Genomic DNA, 19,969 nt, shown 5'->3' with positions numbered 1-19,969 from the left:
TTGGCAGCAGATACAGAGGGTGCCACGCCGTGGATGGGTAGAAGCACACGCACACACACGAGAAAGCACACACACACACACACACGTGCAAAAGCACACACACATTACCACACGCACACACACACACACTACCACACACACAACCACACACCCCGTTGTTCCAGGTCTTTTGCTTCCGGTATAATTTTGGTTTCAAAGAGTTAACTAACGGCAGGCAGAAAGAAAAGAATAGGAATAGGAATATAAAAAGGATTATGAATAGTTAAAAGAAATAGGAATAAGATAAAAGAAAGAAAAAGACAAAAAGAAAAATTGACATAATAGAAAGGGAAAAGACATGAAAATGGCGCGTCCAGCAACACACAACTCCCGGTACAAGAATGCAGAGTATCTCTTCAACCAATGACATTTACTTTCCCGCTCCCCCCCCCAATGTGCCGCTGGTGGCGTCTCATATATTGGTGACCTTTAAAAATAATCCCTTCAAGTCCTTCGCTGGGCAGCGGCCATTATGCGTCCGTCAACAAATGTCTGCTATCTCCGCAGATCGCCGAGTTTGGATGAACGTGTGGAAGGTGGGAGGGTGGGAATGTGATCGTGGGGGCTGATAATCCCTCGCACTACGAGTACTCTATTGTGGCACAGGCAGACTAACAAGGTGATTCGCACAAGGAGTTAATTTGAGACGCTGCAGGTGAGATTTAGGAGGAATGATTCGAGTGCAATTTGTTGGAAATGTCATGGCCAACATTCAGATGTTTGGGGGTGAAATGTGCTGTGAGAATATCTCTTTGCACTTGTCTTCGCCCCTGCCTCTGTGTGAGAAAATATATATTTAAGACTACTCCTGGCTAATTTCCGGCCAATTAGTCGATCAGGCCGATTCATTCCGGGAATTCAGCTCTCCTGTCAATCACATTCTTGCCCGGTAGGGATGAAGGGAGGAAGGGAGGAAGGAAGGAAGGGAGGAAGAGAGGAAGAGAGGAAGGGAGGAAGGGAGGAAGAGAGGAAGAGAGGAAGAGAGGAAGGGAGCAGAGAGCGATGGTGAGTTATTTGGGTTTGTTTACTTTCCCTTCAATTCTCGCCGCGATATGCTTTTTTACGCCTTCTCTCTCTGCAACTCTCAAATCGTACCTACCGCACCTTTAAGCAGCGGCAGTGTTTACAGTCTGGTTCGGCTGCCGACGTTTCGAGCAGGAAAAAGTATCCCGTGAGCTTACTTCAAATAAACAGACTTCTCGTCAATGCAGCAGAGAAATCGTGGACTATATTTATCTTCATAGGCGCGGTGGGACACGGGTTTATATACCAATACGGGTAGGGCTCTTTGCATGGAAAGGGATAATAGCACACACCCGCAGTTCAGTTGGTTACGGAACACTCCAGAAGGATGTTATATGGCTGGAACTCCCGTCATTAAATGACTTTAAAGCAAGAATTAAAGAAAGGAGGAACATGAAATAGTCGTTTGCAAATGTTTGGCCTGTATTATTATCTCAGCTTCCCTGCTACTACAATTGTGTCATTTACTTACAATAAAGTAAGTAAACAATTATTTACAATTTTCCTATGTTCCTTTTTTATATTAAATATTGCAACCGTGTTTAAAATGTTGTGCTGCACGTCTCGGACGTGCAGCACAACATTTTAAACACGGTTACAATATTTTGTAGACTCCTAATCTCATTTGGACCAACCTGCTTCAACAAAGGGTCAAACACATAAGACAAGCAAACAGCCAATCAAAGCCTGCCGCTGCAGCGAGGGGAGACGCATGCGGGGGCGGCGGGGGGGCGGCTCACCGTGCTTCTCCACGTCCTTCAGAGGGTCGACGCCGGGGGAGAGGATGAAGAACATGGGCGTGGCCGGGCCCGACTCTTCAAAGGAGGCGGCAAAGTCCAGGGATCGGCCCACCACGTACTTGCTCCCCAGCTTCTCCGCCACGTAGTCCCTGCAGGGGGGGGGGGGGGGGGGGGGGGGGGAGAAGAGAGGAGGCGGGTCTCACTCTCGCCTTGTGATCCCGGCGCCAGACTCGAGAGGTCAGAGCGGGTCCATTTCAAAGGCTCCGACTTGTGAAAGACGGGGAACATTTGATGGATCGTCTCATTGAAAGGGAGGGAAAAAAAAGTTTGAGTTTGTCGAGTGTCTTTTAAAGCTCCCTCCGCTTTGTTTGCCTTTATATACACGGTGACTCCCGTTTTTGGAAGGGGATACTGTCAGACATGGATTTAATTAAAATGATTTAGCAGGTTTGCTCAGACCGCATGTGAAATGTTGAAATTGTCTATGTCAAGGTGTAAAACAGCCTTGATTTATATTGTGAGGGTAAGGGTAGGTGCTTTTAAACTGATTGGAAAGCAGCATCAGCATTAACTTGTAAATCAAACTGGAGCGCTCGGTCCTCGGTTGTATGGTTTTACCTAGAATTCGACGACTAAAACTTTCAAAGTTTAAAATCTTTCCCAGCAGTGCCAGTCAATGCAACCGATGGATCGAACCAATGAAAAATATACAGTGCGATACAAAATTCACTACCATACTCATCGGTTAGGATATAAAACATTTAAGAATTCAAACTGCGCCCCTCCGTCTCCAAGTGTGTGAAAATGCGCAGTGAAACCCAGACCTGAAACTTTGTGGATTTGTTTGTTTGTCTACATTCATTATTGGGGAAAACTAAAAACAACTAGGGTCGGCTTGTAGCCGGAACTTGCTAGCCCGATCCCCGTCTCCTCCGAGCTGTGAGTGTCGAGGTGTCCCTGAGCAAGACACCCTAACCCTAACTGCACCCGATGAGCTGGCTGTCGACTTGCATTGTTGACTCCATCTCCGGTGTGTGAATGTGTTTATGAACCGTTGTAGGTCACTTTGGATTAAAGCGTCTACTAAATTGCCAAATTTAGTAAAACTACCTATTCAGGGCTGTTCGTATGAGCTTACTTGTGTCGTACAACACAAATATAACACTTGTTTGGAATAGAATCCACAATGGCTTGCCAGCTGCCCAATTTCAGAACACGGTTACTCCTTGTAGAAAAATCACGGCTTATTCACATCTCGAAAACTCCCACAAACAACTTGGGGTCTTAGCAAACCGGCCCAATCCTTTAACATTGGTAAAGGATTAATGTGGATAATTAATGCCGGACTGCTGCTTGGAAAAGTCATTCGGTGAGTGCAAATGAGTCATCGATGAGCAGGGTTAAGATCTCTGCCCTCTGACCTCCTCCATTTCCCGAAAGTTCAGGTCAGCAAAGAGAGGAAAGAGACACGGAAAAAACCTCTGGCTTGACGTCAGGCGGGGTCGAAGGTCGCGGCGGCTCACCTCACGGCGTACGTCATGCGGTCGGGCCGTAGCGCCCGCATCATGCACAGCTTCTGCAGCGACGTCTTGCTCTTCCACTCCTGGGGGAACTTCTCCCGCTCCGGACACTCACACTCGGCGAACTTCTGCCAACGCTTGGCCGAGCCCTCGATGTCCCGGTCCAGGTTCCTGAACTCCTCCATGGCGCACAGAGACTTGGAAAACACGGTGGGAGCGGATTAGTTTTTGGACCGGACTGGACTGTGGAAGTAATGACAGAAGACTTGAATGCATCGTTGGATCTTGGTTTAGAGCTGCAATATGCTGTTATTTACCGTTAATGATTAAGTCCAGAAGATGTTAGAAATAAATGCAAATTCTATGACGGGTGCAAAGTGACTTTAATTAGTCACTTTGTCTTTAATTTGTCTTTAATTAGTTTGCTTAGTTTGGACAAGCAGCCCCAAAAAACGAAAGTACTTTCTTTTAAATAATACATGAAAGAAATATTAGAATTTCTAAAGCATTAAGCAACCAGTATTTGGCTTGGTTGCACTGGAAAGATTACCAAAATTTGATTGCGTACATTTTCTGTCGATCAACCAATCGATCAATCAGCCTTACAATGGATAAGCTCATTGACAAGACCATTCATGAAATACAAACTTTGATCGTCCATTCATCATTGGAATCCAGGAGACTCAAACTAGCTCTAACCTCAGCCCTGCCCCTCCCGCTCACAAAACAACATTCATTTTCACCAAAAAAGAAAATCCCTGTCCTTTTGTTTAAGAATAATCATAAAAATGTTGAGGAAGGCAAAATATCTTTCTGCAACCCCTGGCAGATGTGAAACGACTTCACCGACGAAGAGCCCCCCTAGGAGGGGGCAACCCAGCGTCAGAGATGCTTATATTGGGTTACTATTCTGGGTGTCAAATCATTAGGAAATAAATACTTTTGTTTCTCTTGCCTTTTTTTCCGACAACGCAAACTCATTTAAGACGCCTCTTTCGGTTTGTGACGGGCATTTGCCATTATTTATTCTATTTTATTCTATTTATATATGGACGGAATAGTAAACAATGGAAAACTTTCGTTAATTGCAGCTTTAAACCAAAGTCATAGCTCTGGGAAGTCCAACCAAAGCCAGTTTATCAGTGAGCCGCATTCAAGACTCCAGCCAGTTGGGTACGTTTGTTTTCGCCTTAATGAACAGCCAAAGGCACTTGGATTGTTTATCACTTGAATAAGTGCCACATAGGGGAAAACACAAAAGTTGGGGACGACAAACAAACCCAACAAACCAAAAAAGTAGCAAATAAAAGCAGACGGGACGGCTTATCTGTCCGGCATTCGTATGAATAATGTTGACTCAAACAGAAACGCTGAGCAAACATGATCCCTTCCACTTCATGGCGGGGGAGGCATATGGAATATGCATATGTTTGCAGAACCTTTGCGCTCTTATTGTGGCGATCCACCTGACAACCCTTTTATCTAATCTGGGGGGTGGGGGAGGGTGGGGGGAGGGTATAGGGGGGCACTAGGTGCAGTCCTTAGCCGACGTTCTCGATGATGAGCGCAAAACAATACAAGGACAAGATGCACCACACGTGCGCTTCACTCATCAAGCAAACGTGCAAACGCAGACGCAAACACGCAGACGTGCACGGACACTGACTGCAAAAATGAAACACAGTACGTGAATGGGCGTGCACGCACACACGTACGGACGGGCACAGAAACACACACATGCATGTGCACACCAAAGGCTTAAACACACACACATACACACACACACATTGTCATAATGAAACAATGCATGAAATTACACTTAGATTGAAAAAACTGGACTCAAACTACCAATCAAATGACAGCGAGGTTGAATGCCTCCAGATTTCCCTGGTTGCTAGCAATAGAGACAGGAAAAAAATATCCCTTTTCCAACATTAAACTGGTAACACATATTGCACATAATATAGAAAAGTAATGAAAGGTCACTTTGGTTTAATAACAGAGAGTCCTCAGCTTCTTCGACCCTGCGGAGTTCTTCCCTAGCCTTTACACACACGCACACACATACATACATCCATACAGCCAGGGTAATCGGGGGGCCTTCCATCCACCTTTGAAATCCACCCAGACCAGATGACGAGTGAATGACACCATCTTGCGCTGAGAGCAGGGAGGCCACTGGCCTGGGAGTCAGGTTTAAGGATCGGTAAAGATTGAGGAGAAAGGTTGAAACATTCATGAGGAGAATGAGAGAAAGCTAGAGAGAGAGCAAGAGAGAGAGCAAGGGCGAGAGAGAGTGAGGGCGAGAGAGAGAGAGAGCAAGAGAGAGAGCGAGTGAGAGAGAGAGCAAGGGCAAGAGAGAGCGAGAGAGAGAGAGAGCAAAAAAGAGAGAATGAGAGAGCGAGAGGGAGAGAGAGAGAGGGGGAGAACGAGAGCGAGAGAGAAAGAAAGAGCGAGAGAGAGAGAGCAAGACATAAAGAGAGAGCGAGAGAGAGAGAGAGAGAGAACGAGAGCAAATGAGAGAGACCCGGACTATTGAGAGCAGGAGAGAGCAAGAGAGAGAGAGACAGAGAATGAAAGAGCGGTAGTGAGAGAGACCAAGAGAGATAGCGAGCGAGAGAGAGAGACCAAGAGAGATAGCGAGCGAGAGAGAGAGACCAAGAGAGATAGCGAGCGAGAGAGAGATACCGAGATAGCGAGCGAGAGAGAGAGAGAGAGAACGAGAGCGAGAGAGAACGAGAGCGAGAGATAGCGAGAGGGAGAGAAAGAGACCCTGTCTATGGGGTCTCCTGGGTCTTGCATGTCGCTGTTGCCACTCAAAGAGCATCTGACAGGGGTTGGAAGCTATGCTCTGCCATTCGGCAGCCACTTAGTCGAGCTGAAAGCACAGTGTTGTGTACGTTTAGATTAGTTGATGAGTCTGGCGGGTACCAGTCAGACTATTTGCATAAAAGGTTGAGAGAGATTAGAGCAAAGTGGTAGCTTGATGAGTGAGGTGGAGGAATGCGATGCGTGTTATCTCCTACACACAACACCTACACAACAAACGTAATGAGACTCAATTCCAAACAGCCATGATAATATTAAACACAACAATGTCGGCATTACGATCGGTATTACCAGGCCTATCATTCTGCCATTTTCTTTTTTTTTCCCAGGCGTAACCTCGTGAATCAAAAGTGACTGCGGCGGAGTCTCGCTTATTATTAGCATACTATTTTGATTATGACAATTTCAGTGACAAAAATTTTAATAGGTTTTGATAAGTGGATGAAAGTGTCCGCCGGTGTATCAGATAACCAGTGTATCAGCATGGATGTGACGGCTCACTCCCAGAGGAAGGCCCCCAGACTCTTCTACCTACAATGGAACTTCTGCTTCATCTGACACCGACATCAGTTCATTGGAAGTCTCTCTCTCTCCCCCCCTCTCTCGCTCTTTGGTATATGATTTATATTTTTTAATCTGCTTTAGTCGTCGTATTACTGCTGCAAGACCAGCAATGCAAAAAAATGATTATAATCTACTTTCTTCTTGTCTGGTGAAAGAGGTGCGTAATCCAGCGGATGTCAGAGAAAGCTTCGGGGTGAGTGCGGAGGATTGTTAGTAGTCCTGCGATGTGTTGCAGCCAATCAGGAAAGTCGGTGTTAAAAGATGTAGCCGGAAATTAAATGTCGCCCACTACACCGGTTATTTATCAGGAATACGATTTCTGACTGCGAGGGGAAAGGAAAGCCGGATTGGATTTGAAGGCTCGGACTAAACTGCAATTTGAGATAAGCAGCAAGAATGATCTTCTTTCTATTTAATACTTCCCTTCACCCCCGTTCCGAAGAAACATCAAGAATATCTTAATTTCTTCCGAGCGGCCTCTACAGATTGCAGGAAAGATCAGCTGCATTGATTTTGTGCCAGTTATTTATATTTTGGATGGCAGGGGGAAGAAAATAGCTGTGGAGGCAAATTGTCCAAACTGATTCGACTGTCCAGACTTTGTAGTACGGTACTGAAGCTGTGCACCAAAAAAAACCCTCAACCATCTGCCTTAACTGCCTCTTCAGCGAAGCTCTATGGCCAGAGTTACCCCAATAGAAGCTCAGTCAAAAATAAATAAACACGCAGCATTTACAAAGTGCTCTTCACTCGCCACCATGACCGCTCAAAGCACTCCACAATTAACTCTATCACCCACTCACACTCGGGCCTACATTTACACACACACGGCACATAAATGCACCGCTGCATCAAAAGAGTCGACCCAGGACTCTCGGGTTGAGGGACTCAGGGTTTGACACGCCACCGTCTCCTCACCTTGATCCCTCCCCAGGAGTGGTTGGTGAGGAAGTCCACGGGCGAGGACACACCCGGCATCACGGGGTACCTCAGGAGGAAGTCCAGCTCCCCGGGGTCGATCTCCTTACTCATCAGCAGTATCTGGAGACGGAGGGGAAGAGCAACAAAGCAGAGAAGAAGAAGGAGCTTGACTTTCTGTTCGGTTTATCTCGCACCCCCCCCTGCTGCGGAGACAGCACTCTGGAGACTCCGTCTTGAGGTGGTGGTGGGGAATTCGATCGGGTCGGTTCAAACACGGAGCCACGTCGAAACCCCCCCACCCCCCACACTCCTCTCTGCCTTCGAGGGGCTTATAGCCCGACCCCCATGTCCCCCTCTCCCCGACTCTCACCACTCATGTCCTCCACCCACCTGGAAGACGAGCTGGGCGGTGAAGGTGAGCTTGTCGCACTCAAACAGGCCCCGGGTGGTGTACTGGAAGATGGAGGAGGTGATGCTGTCGATGAGGTTGGAGACCCGCTGCTTCAAGCTCTCATCGGGCGGGGCCTTCTGCACCGCCTTCTGGAACACCACGCTGAACGCCTGCGGGGGGGGGTGGGGTAAGACACACTGGTCACACGGGTGGTGTCGCTCCACCCCTGGAAGGTTCTAGAAGGCCCTCAGGTCCTGCTCCTGCTAGGTTCACTTTCAGACGTACTACCTGGTGCCTCAAGCTGGGACTACTTCCTGTCTCTTATCTACAGCGCTGGGTCTTTATCGTCTGCCTGTTGTATTTCCTTCAACGCTGTAAATTGCTGTTTTAATGGAGCTAAGCTGCACGCCACTTCGTGGTCAGGTTTTTTTTAAAAGCGCTTTCATAATTCGCACCCTTTTTTTGAGTTGGAGTCAAACTGAGAGTATGTTTATTCTAACGTCTCTGTTGTTATCGTCATCGTTTGTCCTATTGGTTTTTAATAACTACATTGCGGTTTTAAGCACCACCTAAGTGGTACTCAACCACTGCGTGGGCCCACCCTGGCACGTTTTTACATGTTCTTTAGAAATAAAATGACTTGACTAATGGATCCTTTTGTTCTCATCAGGAGAACAGCAATCAACCCGAGCTTGGGCTGGATTTAGGAGATTTAGCTCATGAATTAACATTGGGGAATTTTTACGTGAAATATCAAACGACATGCTCAAACATTTATGAAACAAAATCCCATTGGGGAAGAGTCTAAATGACCTCCAGCTTTTATTAAACCCTAAATCCTCGCATCAGCGAGTCGGGATAGTGTACAATATAACGACTGGGACCCCACCATCGCTTTCGATTATCCATTTTACGTCGCGGCGTTAATGGAGGACGATAAAGAGAAAACAAATGCGGGGCTAAACCGAAACAGAAAAGAACCCTCATTCCGCTTCCACGAACCACGGAGCCCAACGCCAGGGATCCGTCCGTCCCCGGTGCAGACGCCAGACGTCTGCGCCCCGGTTCCCCCCCCTCCGCCACGGGTCGCACGGCCCAGAACGTAATGAGCCTCTGCTCTTAGATCCCGACGCACCTCGTTTCCCTCGCTACGGGTCAGGGGTGCGCTACAACTCTCTGAATGCGGAACGCCGGGCTGTGTTCTGAGAGATGGGAGTCGGGAGCTCGCGAGCGACGCTGTGATTACAAACAGTTCTTCAGCAGCCCCGGGGTGTGGTGTGGGGGTAGGGGGGGGGGCGGCCCTAGCCCGCGGCGGGGCCAGCGCGTGAGAGACCTTACAGCGCTACACATAACCACGCTCGGGAGGCGGGCGGCGTAATTAAAAGCAGAGGTAGCTCGCATCAAACACGCAGGGCAGAGGGTGAGAATCCACATGGTCGCCTTCTCGCTTTTTTTCTCTCGTTCTCTCCGCAGCGTAGCAGCGAACGGGCAGCGAGGCAAGTTGAGGGGAAGAGAGGGAGGGGACGGACGGATGGGAAGGGGGGGCTTGAGGGGAAGGAGGGGGAGATAGGGGAGGGCCGGATGGGGAGGGGGAGACAGGGGGAGGTGGCGGTGGGGGAGGGAGGTGCACCTTGAGGGAGAACTGGTACATGGGGTGGATCTTATTGAGGTCGTTCATTATAAAGTAGAGGAGAGAGGCCCGGGCGGCGGCGGCGCGGTAGTGCTCCCGGGCCTCGTTGATCTGGGCCTCCGTCACCTTGGCTTCTTTCACCTGAGAGACGCACGCACGCACGCACACGCACACACACACACACACACACACACACAAAGATGCAAAGAGGGTGAGCTGGAGAAGCAGGCAAATGGAGAATCGCTTACGAACACACAAAATCAACAACAACAAAACAAACTAGGATTCGCCTGTAAAAAACGAAGGTACAGACACACACGGACACACACACGTAGGATTTATCAATCAACTAATGATCAAATGATTTGCTGAGTTAATAAAATACACGGCGCTCAGAGCCAGAAGAGATTCCAATTTCACGGTGAACCAGAATGTTCCCACGCCGCACACAGCACTACAATAATGCGCCTTCTCTCCTCTACTTAGTACCTGAGCCATTCCACGGCAGCTGAGGAAACACAGGGAAATGGAACAAACAGAGGAATGTCTCGCAGGCTCTTTCAAGTGTCAGGGACAATGTTGAAAGCAGCAGTCATTTTGTTTTTTTGGTGTCGTGTTTTTGTCCTTTTTTCCCTTTAGTGGCTTGCTGGAAAACAAGAGATTGTTGTGGTCTCATCATGTTTGTGACCTTAAAGAAACAGGGGAGGACCTCGACGAGAAACTATGGAGATAATCAGGACGAGTGAGTGGGCTAGAGAGAGAGAGACTGAAGGAGGGGGAGAGAGAGGGAGAGGGAGAGGGAGACGGTGAGGGGATGTGAGATGAGAAAGAAAAAGAGTTACAGAGGATTTAGTTGGGAAGAGTGAGGGACTGAGAGAAGGAGCAAGCCTCAGAGCGATCGAGCGAGAGAGAGAGAGAGAACAAGAGAGACATACAGTGAAAGAAAGAGAGAGACAGAGAGTGAAAGAGGGAGCGAGCGAGAGAGCGAGAAAGAGAAAGAGAGACAGAGACAGAGAGAGACAGCGCCAGAGAGTGTAAGAGGGAGGGAGACCTTCTCCTCTATGTCTCCGGCGGTCAGCTTGGTTGTCTCCAGGTTCTCCACCAGCTCCGTGTCCCCCAGGAAGTCTCCGGAGGCCGAGGACAGGCGGGACAGCAGGTTGTCCTCCAGGGTCTTCAGGGTGATCTTGAAGCCGTTCTGCTGCGTGGTCAGGTTGGACTGGGGGGAGGGAGACGGGAGAAACACGTGTTAACATGTTATCACCGTAATCAGGGTGATGTTACAGCGTAATGTTACAGAGATGTCACGATACGCTTGTCACTTAAAAATACCGTTCTCATCTCTTTTATCTCACGATAAGAATAGGGAAACGTGGAAAATATCAAATTTAAAGGATGGTATCAGACTAAAACTAGTTCTCCTTTCCCTTTGATGATTTCAAATCTCATATTTTGATTATTTAAGTTGATTACATCAAATCACAGTTGATTTATATTATAAACCTGGGCTATCACAATGAGTCCACATCTTCATTTCATGACGGTAATGGTACTATTCAAAGACAATAAACGGTAACATTGAATTATTGCCGGCCCTGCATACAATGCATCACATGCCTTGCATCAAAAACACGCCAAAGTGGAAAAAAAGTCAAAAAGAAAAAAGTGAAACAACACAATGTACGGATTGGACTCCACAAACACATAGCAGACACACACATGCTCCTCTTTCACAAACACACAATCCAAAAAATACCATCCTTTAACCATGAACTAATTTGAAACATGTTCATATTCCAGATTTTGTGATTCCGATATTTCAACATCGGACGCGGAGAGGAGCGAAAGCGTTGGCGGCGGCGGCGACGGCGGGGGGAAAGGCAGCACGCGTTTAGCTGCAGATTCACGGCCGAGGGAATCCATTTCTGGAGTGGAAAATGAGGTATAGCTGTCGGAGGCGTGGGGGTCCGCGGCGAGAAGAGCGGACATTGAAGGGCGCCTCAAAGGCAGCGCTAATCAATATCCCCCCCCGCCCCTCCTCTCTGAATCGGTTATCTGCTGCCGTGAAAGGCTACGGGGCTGCGGGCTGGATTAGCACGCCCGCGTCTGTTGGCTGACACCGGGGTCTCTGCCAAGTGACCCCACCGCTCCAGTCCATCCATGGGTACCGGCTTTGATGCCGGATAACACACACACACACACACACACACACACACACACACACACACACACGCGCGCGCACACACATACACGCATTGACACACGAGCATACGGGCATGTACGCGCACGTGCATAGCATGCATGAATGCATACACACACACACACACACACACACACTGGTAGCTTGTAGCAAATATAGGCAGCGCATAGACACACACACACACACACAGACGTGTACAAACACACACACACACACACACACTCAGCTTGATTATAATGGGTGTTTTCTCTAAGGCTTCGCCATATGGATGAGAGACCCTTTTTTCCCCCTCTTCCTTTCTTTGATGTGTGGTTAAAAAGAAACCAAAAAAAACGGAAACACTTTGAAAAGAAGCAAACGACTCCCGAACACTTCCGAGACGCTGGCAGGCCAAAGACAGCCCTCATGTCCTTCCCCCTTTGTAGTCCCTGGTACGGCCTGTGCCCCCACTCCCTGGGTGGTCTCTGGTACTGTCTGTCCCACCCCCTGAGTGGTCTCTGTTACTGTCTGTCCTTTCCCATCTGTGGTCTCTACTACCACACAGGGCCTGTCCCTCTAGATTAGGAACAGACTAGTTTATCATCAGGTTTAGAATAGGAACACTATGGTTTCTCATCTGGTTTAGATGAGAAACACACTAGTTTTATTTTCTGGTTTAGATAAGGAACTCCAGTTTATCATCTTGTTAGGATTATAAACACTCTAGTCATTAGAGTGTTCATAATCTAAACCAGATGATACACTAGTCTAGTGTATCATCTGGTTTAGATTAGGAACACTAGTTTATCATCTGGTTTAGATAAGGAACACTAGTTTATCATCTTGTTTAGATTATGAACACTCTAGTCATTAGAGTGTTTAAAATCTAAACCAGATGATACACTAGTCTAGTGTATCATCTGGTTTAGATTAGGAACACTAGTTTATCATCTGGTTTAGATAAGGAACACTAGTTTATCATCTTGTTTAGATTATGAACACTAGTCATTAGAGTGTTTAAAATCTAAACCAGATGATACACTAGTCTAGTGTATCATCTGGTTTAGATTAGGAACACTCTAATTTTATCATTTGGTTTAGATTAGGAACACTAGTTTATCGTCTGGTTTAGATTAGGAACATTAGTTTATCGTCTGGTTTAGATTAGGAATTATAAACACTCTAGTCACTAATACACTAGCCTAGTGTATCATCTGGTTTAGATTATGAACACTCTAATGTTATCATTTGGTTTCGATTAGGAACACACTAGTGTTGACTAATTTGTGTTCAGCTTCAGCATTTACCATCATTACGACATTTTACAGTCCAAATGGTTTAATGAAAACGCCAAAAATCTATGACAAATTAAGTTTCAGCCCTTAAAAAACAAACAAACAAACAAACACACACACAGCTGGGCACCCTGTTCTCCCTCTGCACCCATTGCCCACGGCTGGTGAGCCACTGGGCGACGCGGACGCGTCCTCACTGAGTTCCCGTCGTCCTAATGGCGTTGGCTCTCGCCACCGTCGCCTTTTTAATTCGGCGGGGAGCGACTGAGCCGGTGTGAAACACAGGCGCTAGTGTTTGGGCTGTGACAGCCCAGAGCCGCCGTCTGGGACGCAAGAGACAAACAGGCATCGGAAATCAACATCACGAAAAATAAAATAACAAATAATGAATAAATATGAGCGGGAACGGGATGTTCCACCAAAGAGAAAGGTCGTCAAATCCGGAGTGATGATATCATTAATTGAGTAACTGTCCGAGGGGTGTGCTATGGGTGTGATTGTGTGTGTGTATTTGTGTGCGATTGTGTTTGTCTGTGTCTGGGTGTGTGTGTGTGTATGTGAGTGTGTTTGTGATTGTTCATTTGTGTGTTTGTGTGTCCGTGTATGAGTTTGTGTGTGCAAGTGTGTGTGTGATTATCCCTTTGTGTGAGTCTTTGTCTGTTTATGAGTGTGTGCATGTGAGTGTGCGATCGTCAATTTCTGTGTGTTTGTGTGTCTGTTATTGTGCACGTGTGTCCATGTTTGTGGCATGCATGTGGCATGTTTATTGATCGTCCGTTTGTGTGTGTGTGTGTGCATGCGTTATTGTACGCGTGTGCACGTGTGTGTGCTTGAATGTGTGCCGTTAATTTTCAGGAGTCTTCCCACGGGGGGAGGGTGGGGGGGAACTGTATCCAGTTCAAAACGTTCCCCAATGACTCCCATAATGAGCCAGATATGAACAGTTAGCTCTCCTGCGGCGCATCTCACACCTAATTGCCTCGCGTAGCATTTAAAAAAAAAAAAAAAAGAAGCAGCCCACATAAACAAACAGCAGTCGTGGGGGCTAATTGTCACGGAGACGTGATGATACGTCTAGCATCGCAGACGGCGGGCGGCCCGGTGATGAGCGCCACACAGACCGTGAGGTCCAGGAGGAAGAGACAACGAGACCCCGGGTCCCACACACACACACACACACACACTCACAGACCCCGAAGTCCAGGAGGAAGTCACAACGAGACCCCTGGTCTGTGTTTTCAATCAACAAAACACTCACTCGTACACACGCTCACACACACACGCTCACGCTCACACACACACACACACACACACAAACACACACACACACACAGTGTTGTTCCTGAGAGCCCCCTCCCGAGAAAAAGAGTCAAGCTAACATTTAAGCTTCTTAGCACGCCGCCGCCGCCGTCTGCAGCTAAACAAGCTCCCTCCTTATCTCCTCTATCCGCATAGTCATCTTACGGCTCAGCGCCGACGCTAACCTCATTAGCGGCATAATGGGCGCCCAGTCATTCAGCGCGACGGGAACAGGTAAGGAGCCAACCTCCACCGCCGCCCGCCGGAGCCGATTGTTGTCAGCCGGCGTTGTTTACCCCGCCGCCGCCACCGCCGCGCAAGCTCTCCTTTCCCGCCAAGCCCCGTTGTTGTTGTGATGGCGAGGTTCTTCCCGCCGTACACGGCGCACAACAAAGCACAACACTAAACTAGCCCCCCCCCCCCCCCCCCCCCCCCCCCCCAACAGACCGCCTCTCCCTTTCTAACTCGCAGCATTAATTAAAATGATACACCGACTTCCACAATGCCCCCCCCCCCCCCCTTCCCTCAACCCCCCCCCTCTGTCACCCCGCACTCGTTCCTCCCGTCTCTGTGAAGCGCTAATTAAACAGGGGTTCATTAAATCACATTGCACTTCTCCTGGAGAGATCCGCTGTCGTTCCCAGCGCTGAAAGGATCCGCCGTTTTAAAATAGCTAGCATCGCTCGCTCAGGCGAGAGGCTTCCGCTCTCCGACGCCGTAAAAAGATAACACAACGGTTTGTGTCCGGATGAAAGCCCACAGGTATAGAACTTTAAAATGTATACAACTCTATAGGAGTCGGAGCAACATGAAGGCCTACGTGCAGACTAATGCTGACACTACTGGTGGGGGAAATGATTCTGAACAAGACTCTAGCGTTTGGTCCTTCATTGCCTGGTTTTGGTATTACCCGGCGATCACAACTTCCCCCGGAAGAACGACCATGACCCCACTGTGTGTGTTCGTGTGCGTGTGTACACAGGTCTGGCTACCCCATCGCAGGACCTCGGGTTGTCCTCCCCGGATAACAAGCGTCCCAGTGAGGGACGGGGGACGCGTGTGTGTCACCGTCCTGGCTAATTGCCATGGCAGGCTACAGTAGCCCACGATGGCCGTTCCTTTTTCAAACGTGCTGACACAGTTATCCTCCGACCCCCATCGTCTTCCCCCCTCTCCCCCCCCCCCCCCCCCCCCCCCGCGGGTGTGTCAGTAAGACAAGCATATGCCGTCATTAAGGAACCGGGCTTTGATCAAGCCCGCTCTCGCTTCATTACTGGCAGGGTTTCTTCTTTCGCGCGCGCGAGCCACGGAAACATAACGCCCCGGAGACAATTAACTGGCAGCGGTTATGAGTGCGCTGGCACGCCGCGCCTCCAGGCTGAGGCTTAGCGCCGCCCGCCGCAGAGCATAACAGAGCCGGGGAGCTAACGGTTAGCTCTGACCTGCATCGGCGACACGCTGTGACGGCTGGAACCGGGTCTGGAGCTTGGGATCAGGAGGAGCAGGAGGAGGAGGAGGAGGAGAAGAATGAAAAGAAGAAGAAGAAGAAGAAGAAGAAGAAGGAGGAGGAGGGGGGGAGGAGGAGGAGGAGGAGAAGAATAATAAGAAGAATGAGAAGGAGGAGGAGAAGAATGAGAAGAAGAAAGAGGAGAAGAATAAGAAGAAGAAAGAGGAGGAGAATAAGAAGAAGAAAGAGGAGGAGGAGAATAAGAAGAAGAAAGAGGAGGAGGAGGAGGAGGAGGAGAATAAGAAGAATGAGAAGAAGAATGAGGAGGGGGGGAGGAGGAGGAGGAGGAGAATAATAAGAAGAATGAGAAGAAGAAGGAGGAGGAGGGGGGAGGAGGAGAAGTAGAAGGAGAAGAAGAAGAAGAAGAAGGAGAAGAAGAAGAAAATGAAGGAGAAGAAGAAGAAGAAGAAGAAGAAGAAGAAGAAGAAGAAGAAGAAGAATGAAAAGGAAATGGAGAAGAAGTAAGAGGAAAAGAAGACACACACACACACACCATTTCATCCCCCTCGTCCCCGAAGCCGGTGCCTCCTTTCAAAAATCTCCTCCATATCTCAGGTGCGTGTGTGTGTGTGTGGGGGGACCACAGGATGCAGAGAATCGTTAATGCCTAAAAAAGAGACCAAACAGCTCTCGACAAAAACGCGTTTAATCCCAATGATCCTCGGGTTTTAAAACAGTTGCCTGCGAGGCTGGTCCGCGGAGCTGTTTGGGAGGAGAATACGGGGTAAAAGTGAACCGGGCCGAGGGATTCTCTGCACAGAGAGCAGTCGGGGAGACATGGCCGGCGATGATGAATAGGATGCTGGCCGGCAGACTGTCCCCAGGGTCTCTGCAGGGAAACTTATGCCGTAAATCTTCCGCCCGGTAAACCATATCGCTCCGGAATGGGCAACATTATTTCTGGTTTGGGATGGGTTACGGTCCTAATGCGTGGAAATGGACTTTAAGTAAAGTTTCACGTGATTGATTTCTTATGCGCAATATTGTAAGTCGAAGCACTGCGCGCGGTAATGCCAAACGTATCCAAGCAGGACAAAACACACACATATACACACACACACACACACACACACAGGAATACACACAGACAAACACATACACCCCCCCCCCACACACAGACAGTCCCAATCCTAATCTCCCTACGTGAAGGCCATACATTATGCCCCACATATGCTTGCAGCTCTTAGTTAATCAAAGCCTGTTTATTTCAGGACTCGTGTTTCATCACTTTCACACGGTCCAATTGAAGCCAACGCACCAAATCACAAAACACGCTTCAAGTTTTATCAAGCGCCTATCACCTGTTCAAACTAATGAAGGCAAGAACACTAAATGCTATTCTCGCGCTGTGTTCAAAGACCCTGCGGGCGGCGGCGGCGGCGGTCAAGGTTTCTGTTTGATGCACAGAGAGGAGCGCCAGCAGCAGACCGTTCCGTGTGCCGCACCGCCGCCCTGTTAGTCCTAGACGTGTGAGTTCACAGTTACACCTGAGGAGACGGGAGGGACGCAGACGAGAGAGGAGTGTCTGGTGCCTGGGGAGCGGCTTGTTTCTGTGATAACCACTCAAGGAGCGGGACACATACCCTGCCAGACTGTTTCTGAAGGCGAAGTTTAAGAGCGCTTTGACTGTCGGATAAAAGGACATCTGTCAAAGCAAAGAAGACGAAACAAACCAAAATATCCTTTGTTGCGGATTCATCTCTTTCATCCTCCTGCAAAAGCCCCACATGGTCCTTTAGGGAAGTGTTCATTACGGTAATACCTATGAAACAATACAGGTCTGGCTAACTCTCCTGGCTTCACTAAAACCGAAAATATCTGTTATCAATAGAAGTTGTCGGAAGTACGTCGTTCTTCGTACTGATTCAGCTGAAGGGCATTTAGTGTGGGTGGACCTGCCCTCCATGTCAATAATAGCAATATAGCACTTTGGTATTTATAAGGCATTTACTAAATGGCTCGCATGGTGATTAACTGTTCTTCAAACTCTGTACTGACCGATGCACATAGATTCCTAAAGACTAAAGGTCTGTGATGCCGATGGCTCATTTTGTGGGAGACATGCACATCTTTATTGTTTTGGTGAAGCCGGGAGAGAAGCGTGACCGGTATTGTCCTTTCATTTGTGTTTCAACAAGGCTGCTGTTGCTCTGAGTGCATCCAGAAGCAACTTCCTCTCTTCTCTTTCAATTTAAAAGGGGGAATGAAACAAACAACCTCCCATTTTTCCGCTGTTCACCAGCGGTCATGACGATCTCATAATGAAACACATCCATCCTTATAATCTTGACAAAATATTACGTAACGCTGTTTCAATGGATTTCTTTCTGCTGCAGCAATCTTGTCTTATACTGTCGCAAACAAGTTGTACAAAACTCAATGAAAATGAATGACTTTCATGTCATCTTGCTCAGAAAGTTACCCGTTTTCTGCCACTGATTGACAGCAGCTCCCTCTCCATCAACAGTCTAGCATTTTTCAAAATGATCAAAGAGGGAGAGAGAGAGCGGGGACTTCCAGTGTTTTTCTCTCTAACTTCTCTCAATTTTTCTCTCTCCCTCCTCACCCTCTCTCCCACCCTCCTCTCATCTTTCTCTCTCCCTCCCCACCATATATCACTCCCTCCCTCATCTTTCTCTCTCCCTTCCCACCATCTTTCTCACTCTCCCTCCCTCCCTCCCTCCCTCTCTCTCCCTCCCTCCCTCTCTCTCCCTCCCTCCCTCGGACCCACCTTGAGCTCCTCCAGGTCGGGCCGCTCCATGCTGACCACGGAGGCCAGCAGCTGGTCCTCCAGGCCGTCGCGGGTGACGGTGAAGTTGATCAGGGTGCACTGGGCCTGCAGCTCCGGCTGGTAGTGGGGGTTGGCCAGCTTGGTCTGCAGGATCAGCCGGAAGCTGGGGTTGTACTCGCACTCCTTGTCCCCGATCTTGATGCACCTGTACGGGGTTTAGACGGTCAGTAGACACACCCACGCCTACGAGCCTCGACAGAGTGAGCAGGGAGAGCTCTTGTTTTAGAAGCGCTGTGCTCCGTAAAAGCAGGAGTGAAAGCCGCTTTCAAAACACAAACTTAACACATGGTTTGCAGTCAATAGAAAACGACAACTCTGGAAAACAGGTTCGAGCCGGTAGCGGCAGACTTCTAGTATTTCACAGATAATTTCCCACCGGTTAACAGCTTTTTACATTTTCGTCAACGATAACACGTACAGGTTCACCGACACTTTGTGAGCCCAAACAAAACGGTTTACAAGGGTTTACTTACCCTTTGGGTAAGAAAACATTACATGGTGAGGTGGTGGTGCACTGTGGTGTTAATACCATAAGCTTTGAAGCAGTTGGTTTAGCCTTGATGACAGTGTTGGCGGCGAGAGAGAGAATCTCTCTCTCTGTGTGTGTGTGTGTGTGTGTGTGTGTGTGTGTGTGTGTGTGTGTGTGTGTGTGTGTGTGTGTGTGTGTGTGTGTGTGTGTGTGTGTGTGTGTGTGTGTGTGTGTGTAAGGTGTAGCCTTGCGAGACCGTTCTGAACTTGCAAATTCCCATTTGGTTTCTCTCTGCAGATCAGTGTGGCAACCAGCCATTGAAAGCCTCTCCAAAAGAAAATGCAGAAACGCTATGGCCTGTCCGTGCTAAGAGTAGGGGGTTTATAAAAATGAAACTAGAAAATGTACTTTAACGAACAATGTATGCAAGTGGAAGAATTCAACAGAGCAACCAAAGGTGTTATATCCGAAATAGACTGAATAACGATGTTTAAAGATGAACAGCTATTTGCGCGGAAGGTCTTTCTCAGAGGACAGGTTTTTACACAACGTAAGGCCGTGACCATGGGTGGAAATCGATGACTGCCCAGGAGGAAAAACGAAAGCTGCTTATCTGTGTCTAGGGCAGTAGTTAACTTTAGGGCTTTGCCCCGTCACCGGGTTCGGTTCTGGGACTTTTTTTAAACCCCTACAAACAAGAAGTTATGTGTAATTTTCAGTTTCACTTTCCCGAAATGGATCGTTTCTGGTCCAATTATCCTGTAGGTACTGCATA

General features: G+C 48.3%; 1 protein-coding gene across 2 annotated transcripts in view; it reads right to left on the bottom strand.

Moving 5' to 3' along the window:
* The window catches only part of dnah9 (dynein, axonemal, heavy chain 9), a 147,424-nt gene that overhangs the window by 30,361 nt on the left and 97,094 nt on the right, over window positions 1–19,969 (bottom strand). For both annotated transcript variants that reach the window (XM_030339717.1, XM_030339718.1), the window contains 7 exons: window positions 18,666–18,870; window positions 10,709–10,873; window positions 9,658–9,798; window positions 8,027–8,197; window positions 7,634–7,756; window positions 3,326–3,519; window positions 1,803–1,951 (listed from right to left, as the gene is read on the bottom strand). In XM_030339717.1, coding sequence (XP_030195577.1) covers window positions 1,803–1,951; window positions 3,326–3,519; window positions 7,634–7,756; window positions 8,027–8,197; window positions 9,658–9,798; window positions 10,709–10,873; window positions 18,666–18,870 — 1,148 coding nt within the window. The remainder of the gene's footprint in view (window positions 1–1,802; window positions 1,952–3,325; window positions 3,520–7,633; window positions 7,757–8,026; window positions 8,198–9,657; window positions 9,799–10,708; window positions 10,874–18,665; window positions 18,871–19,969) is intronic.

This window comes from Gadus morhua, chromosome 18 (assembly GCF_902167405.1).
Source record: "Gadus morhua chromosome 18, gadMor3.0, whole genome shotgun sequence".
Taxonomy (NCBI): Eukaryota; Metazoa; Chordata; class Actinopteri; order Gadiformes; family Gadidae; genus Gadus; species Gadus morhua.
Note: the sequence above shows the minus strand (reverse complement) of the source record. Positions and strands in the feature narration are given on the sequence as shown.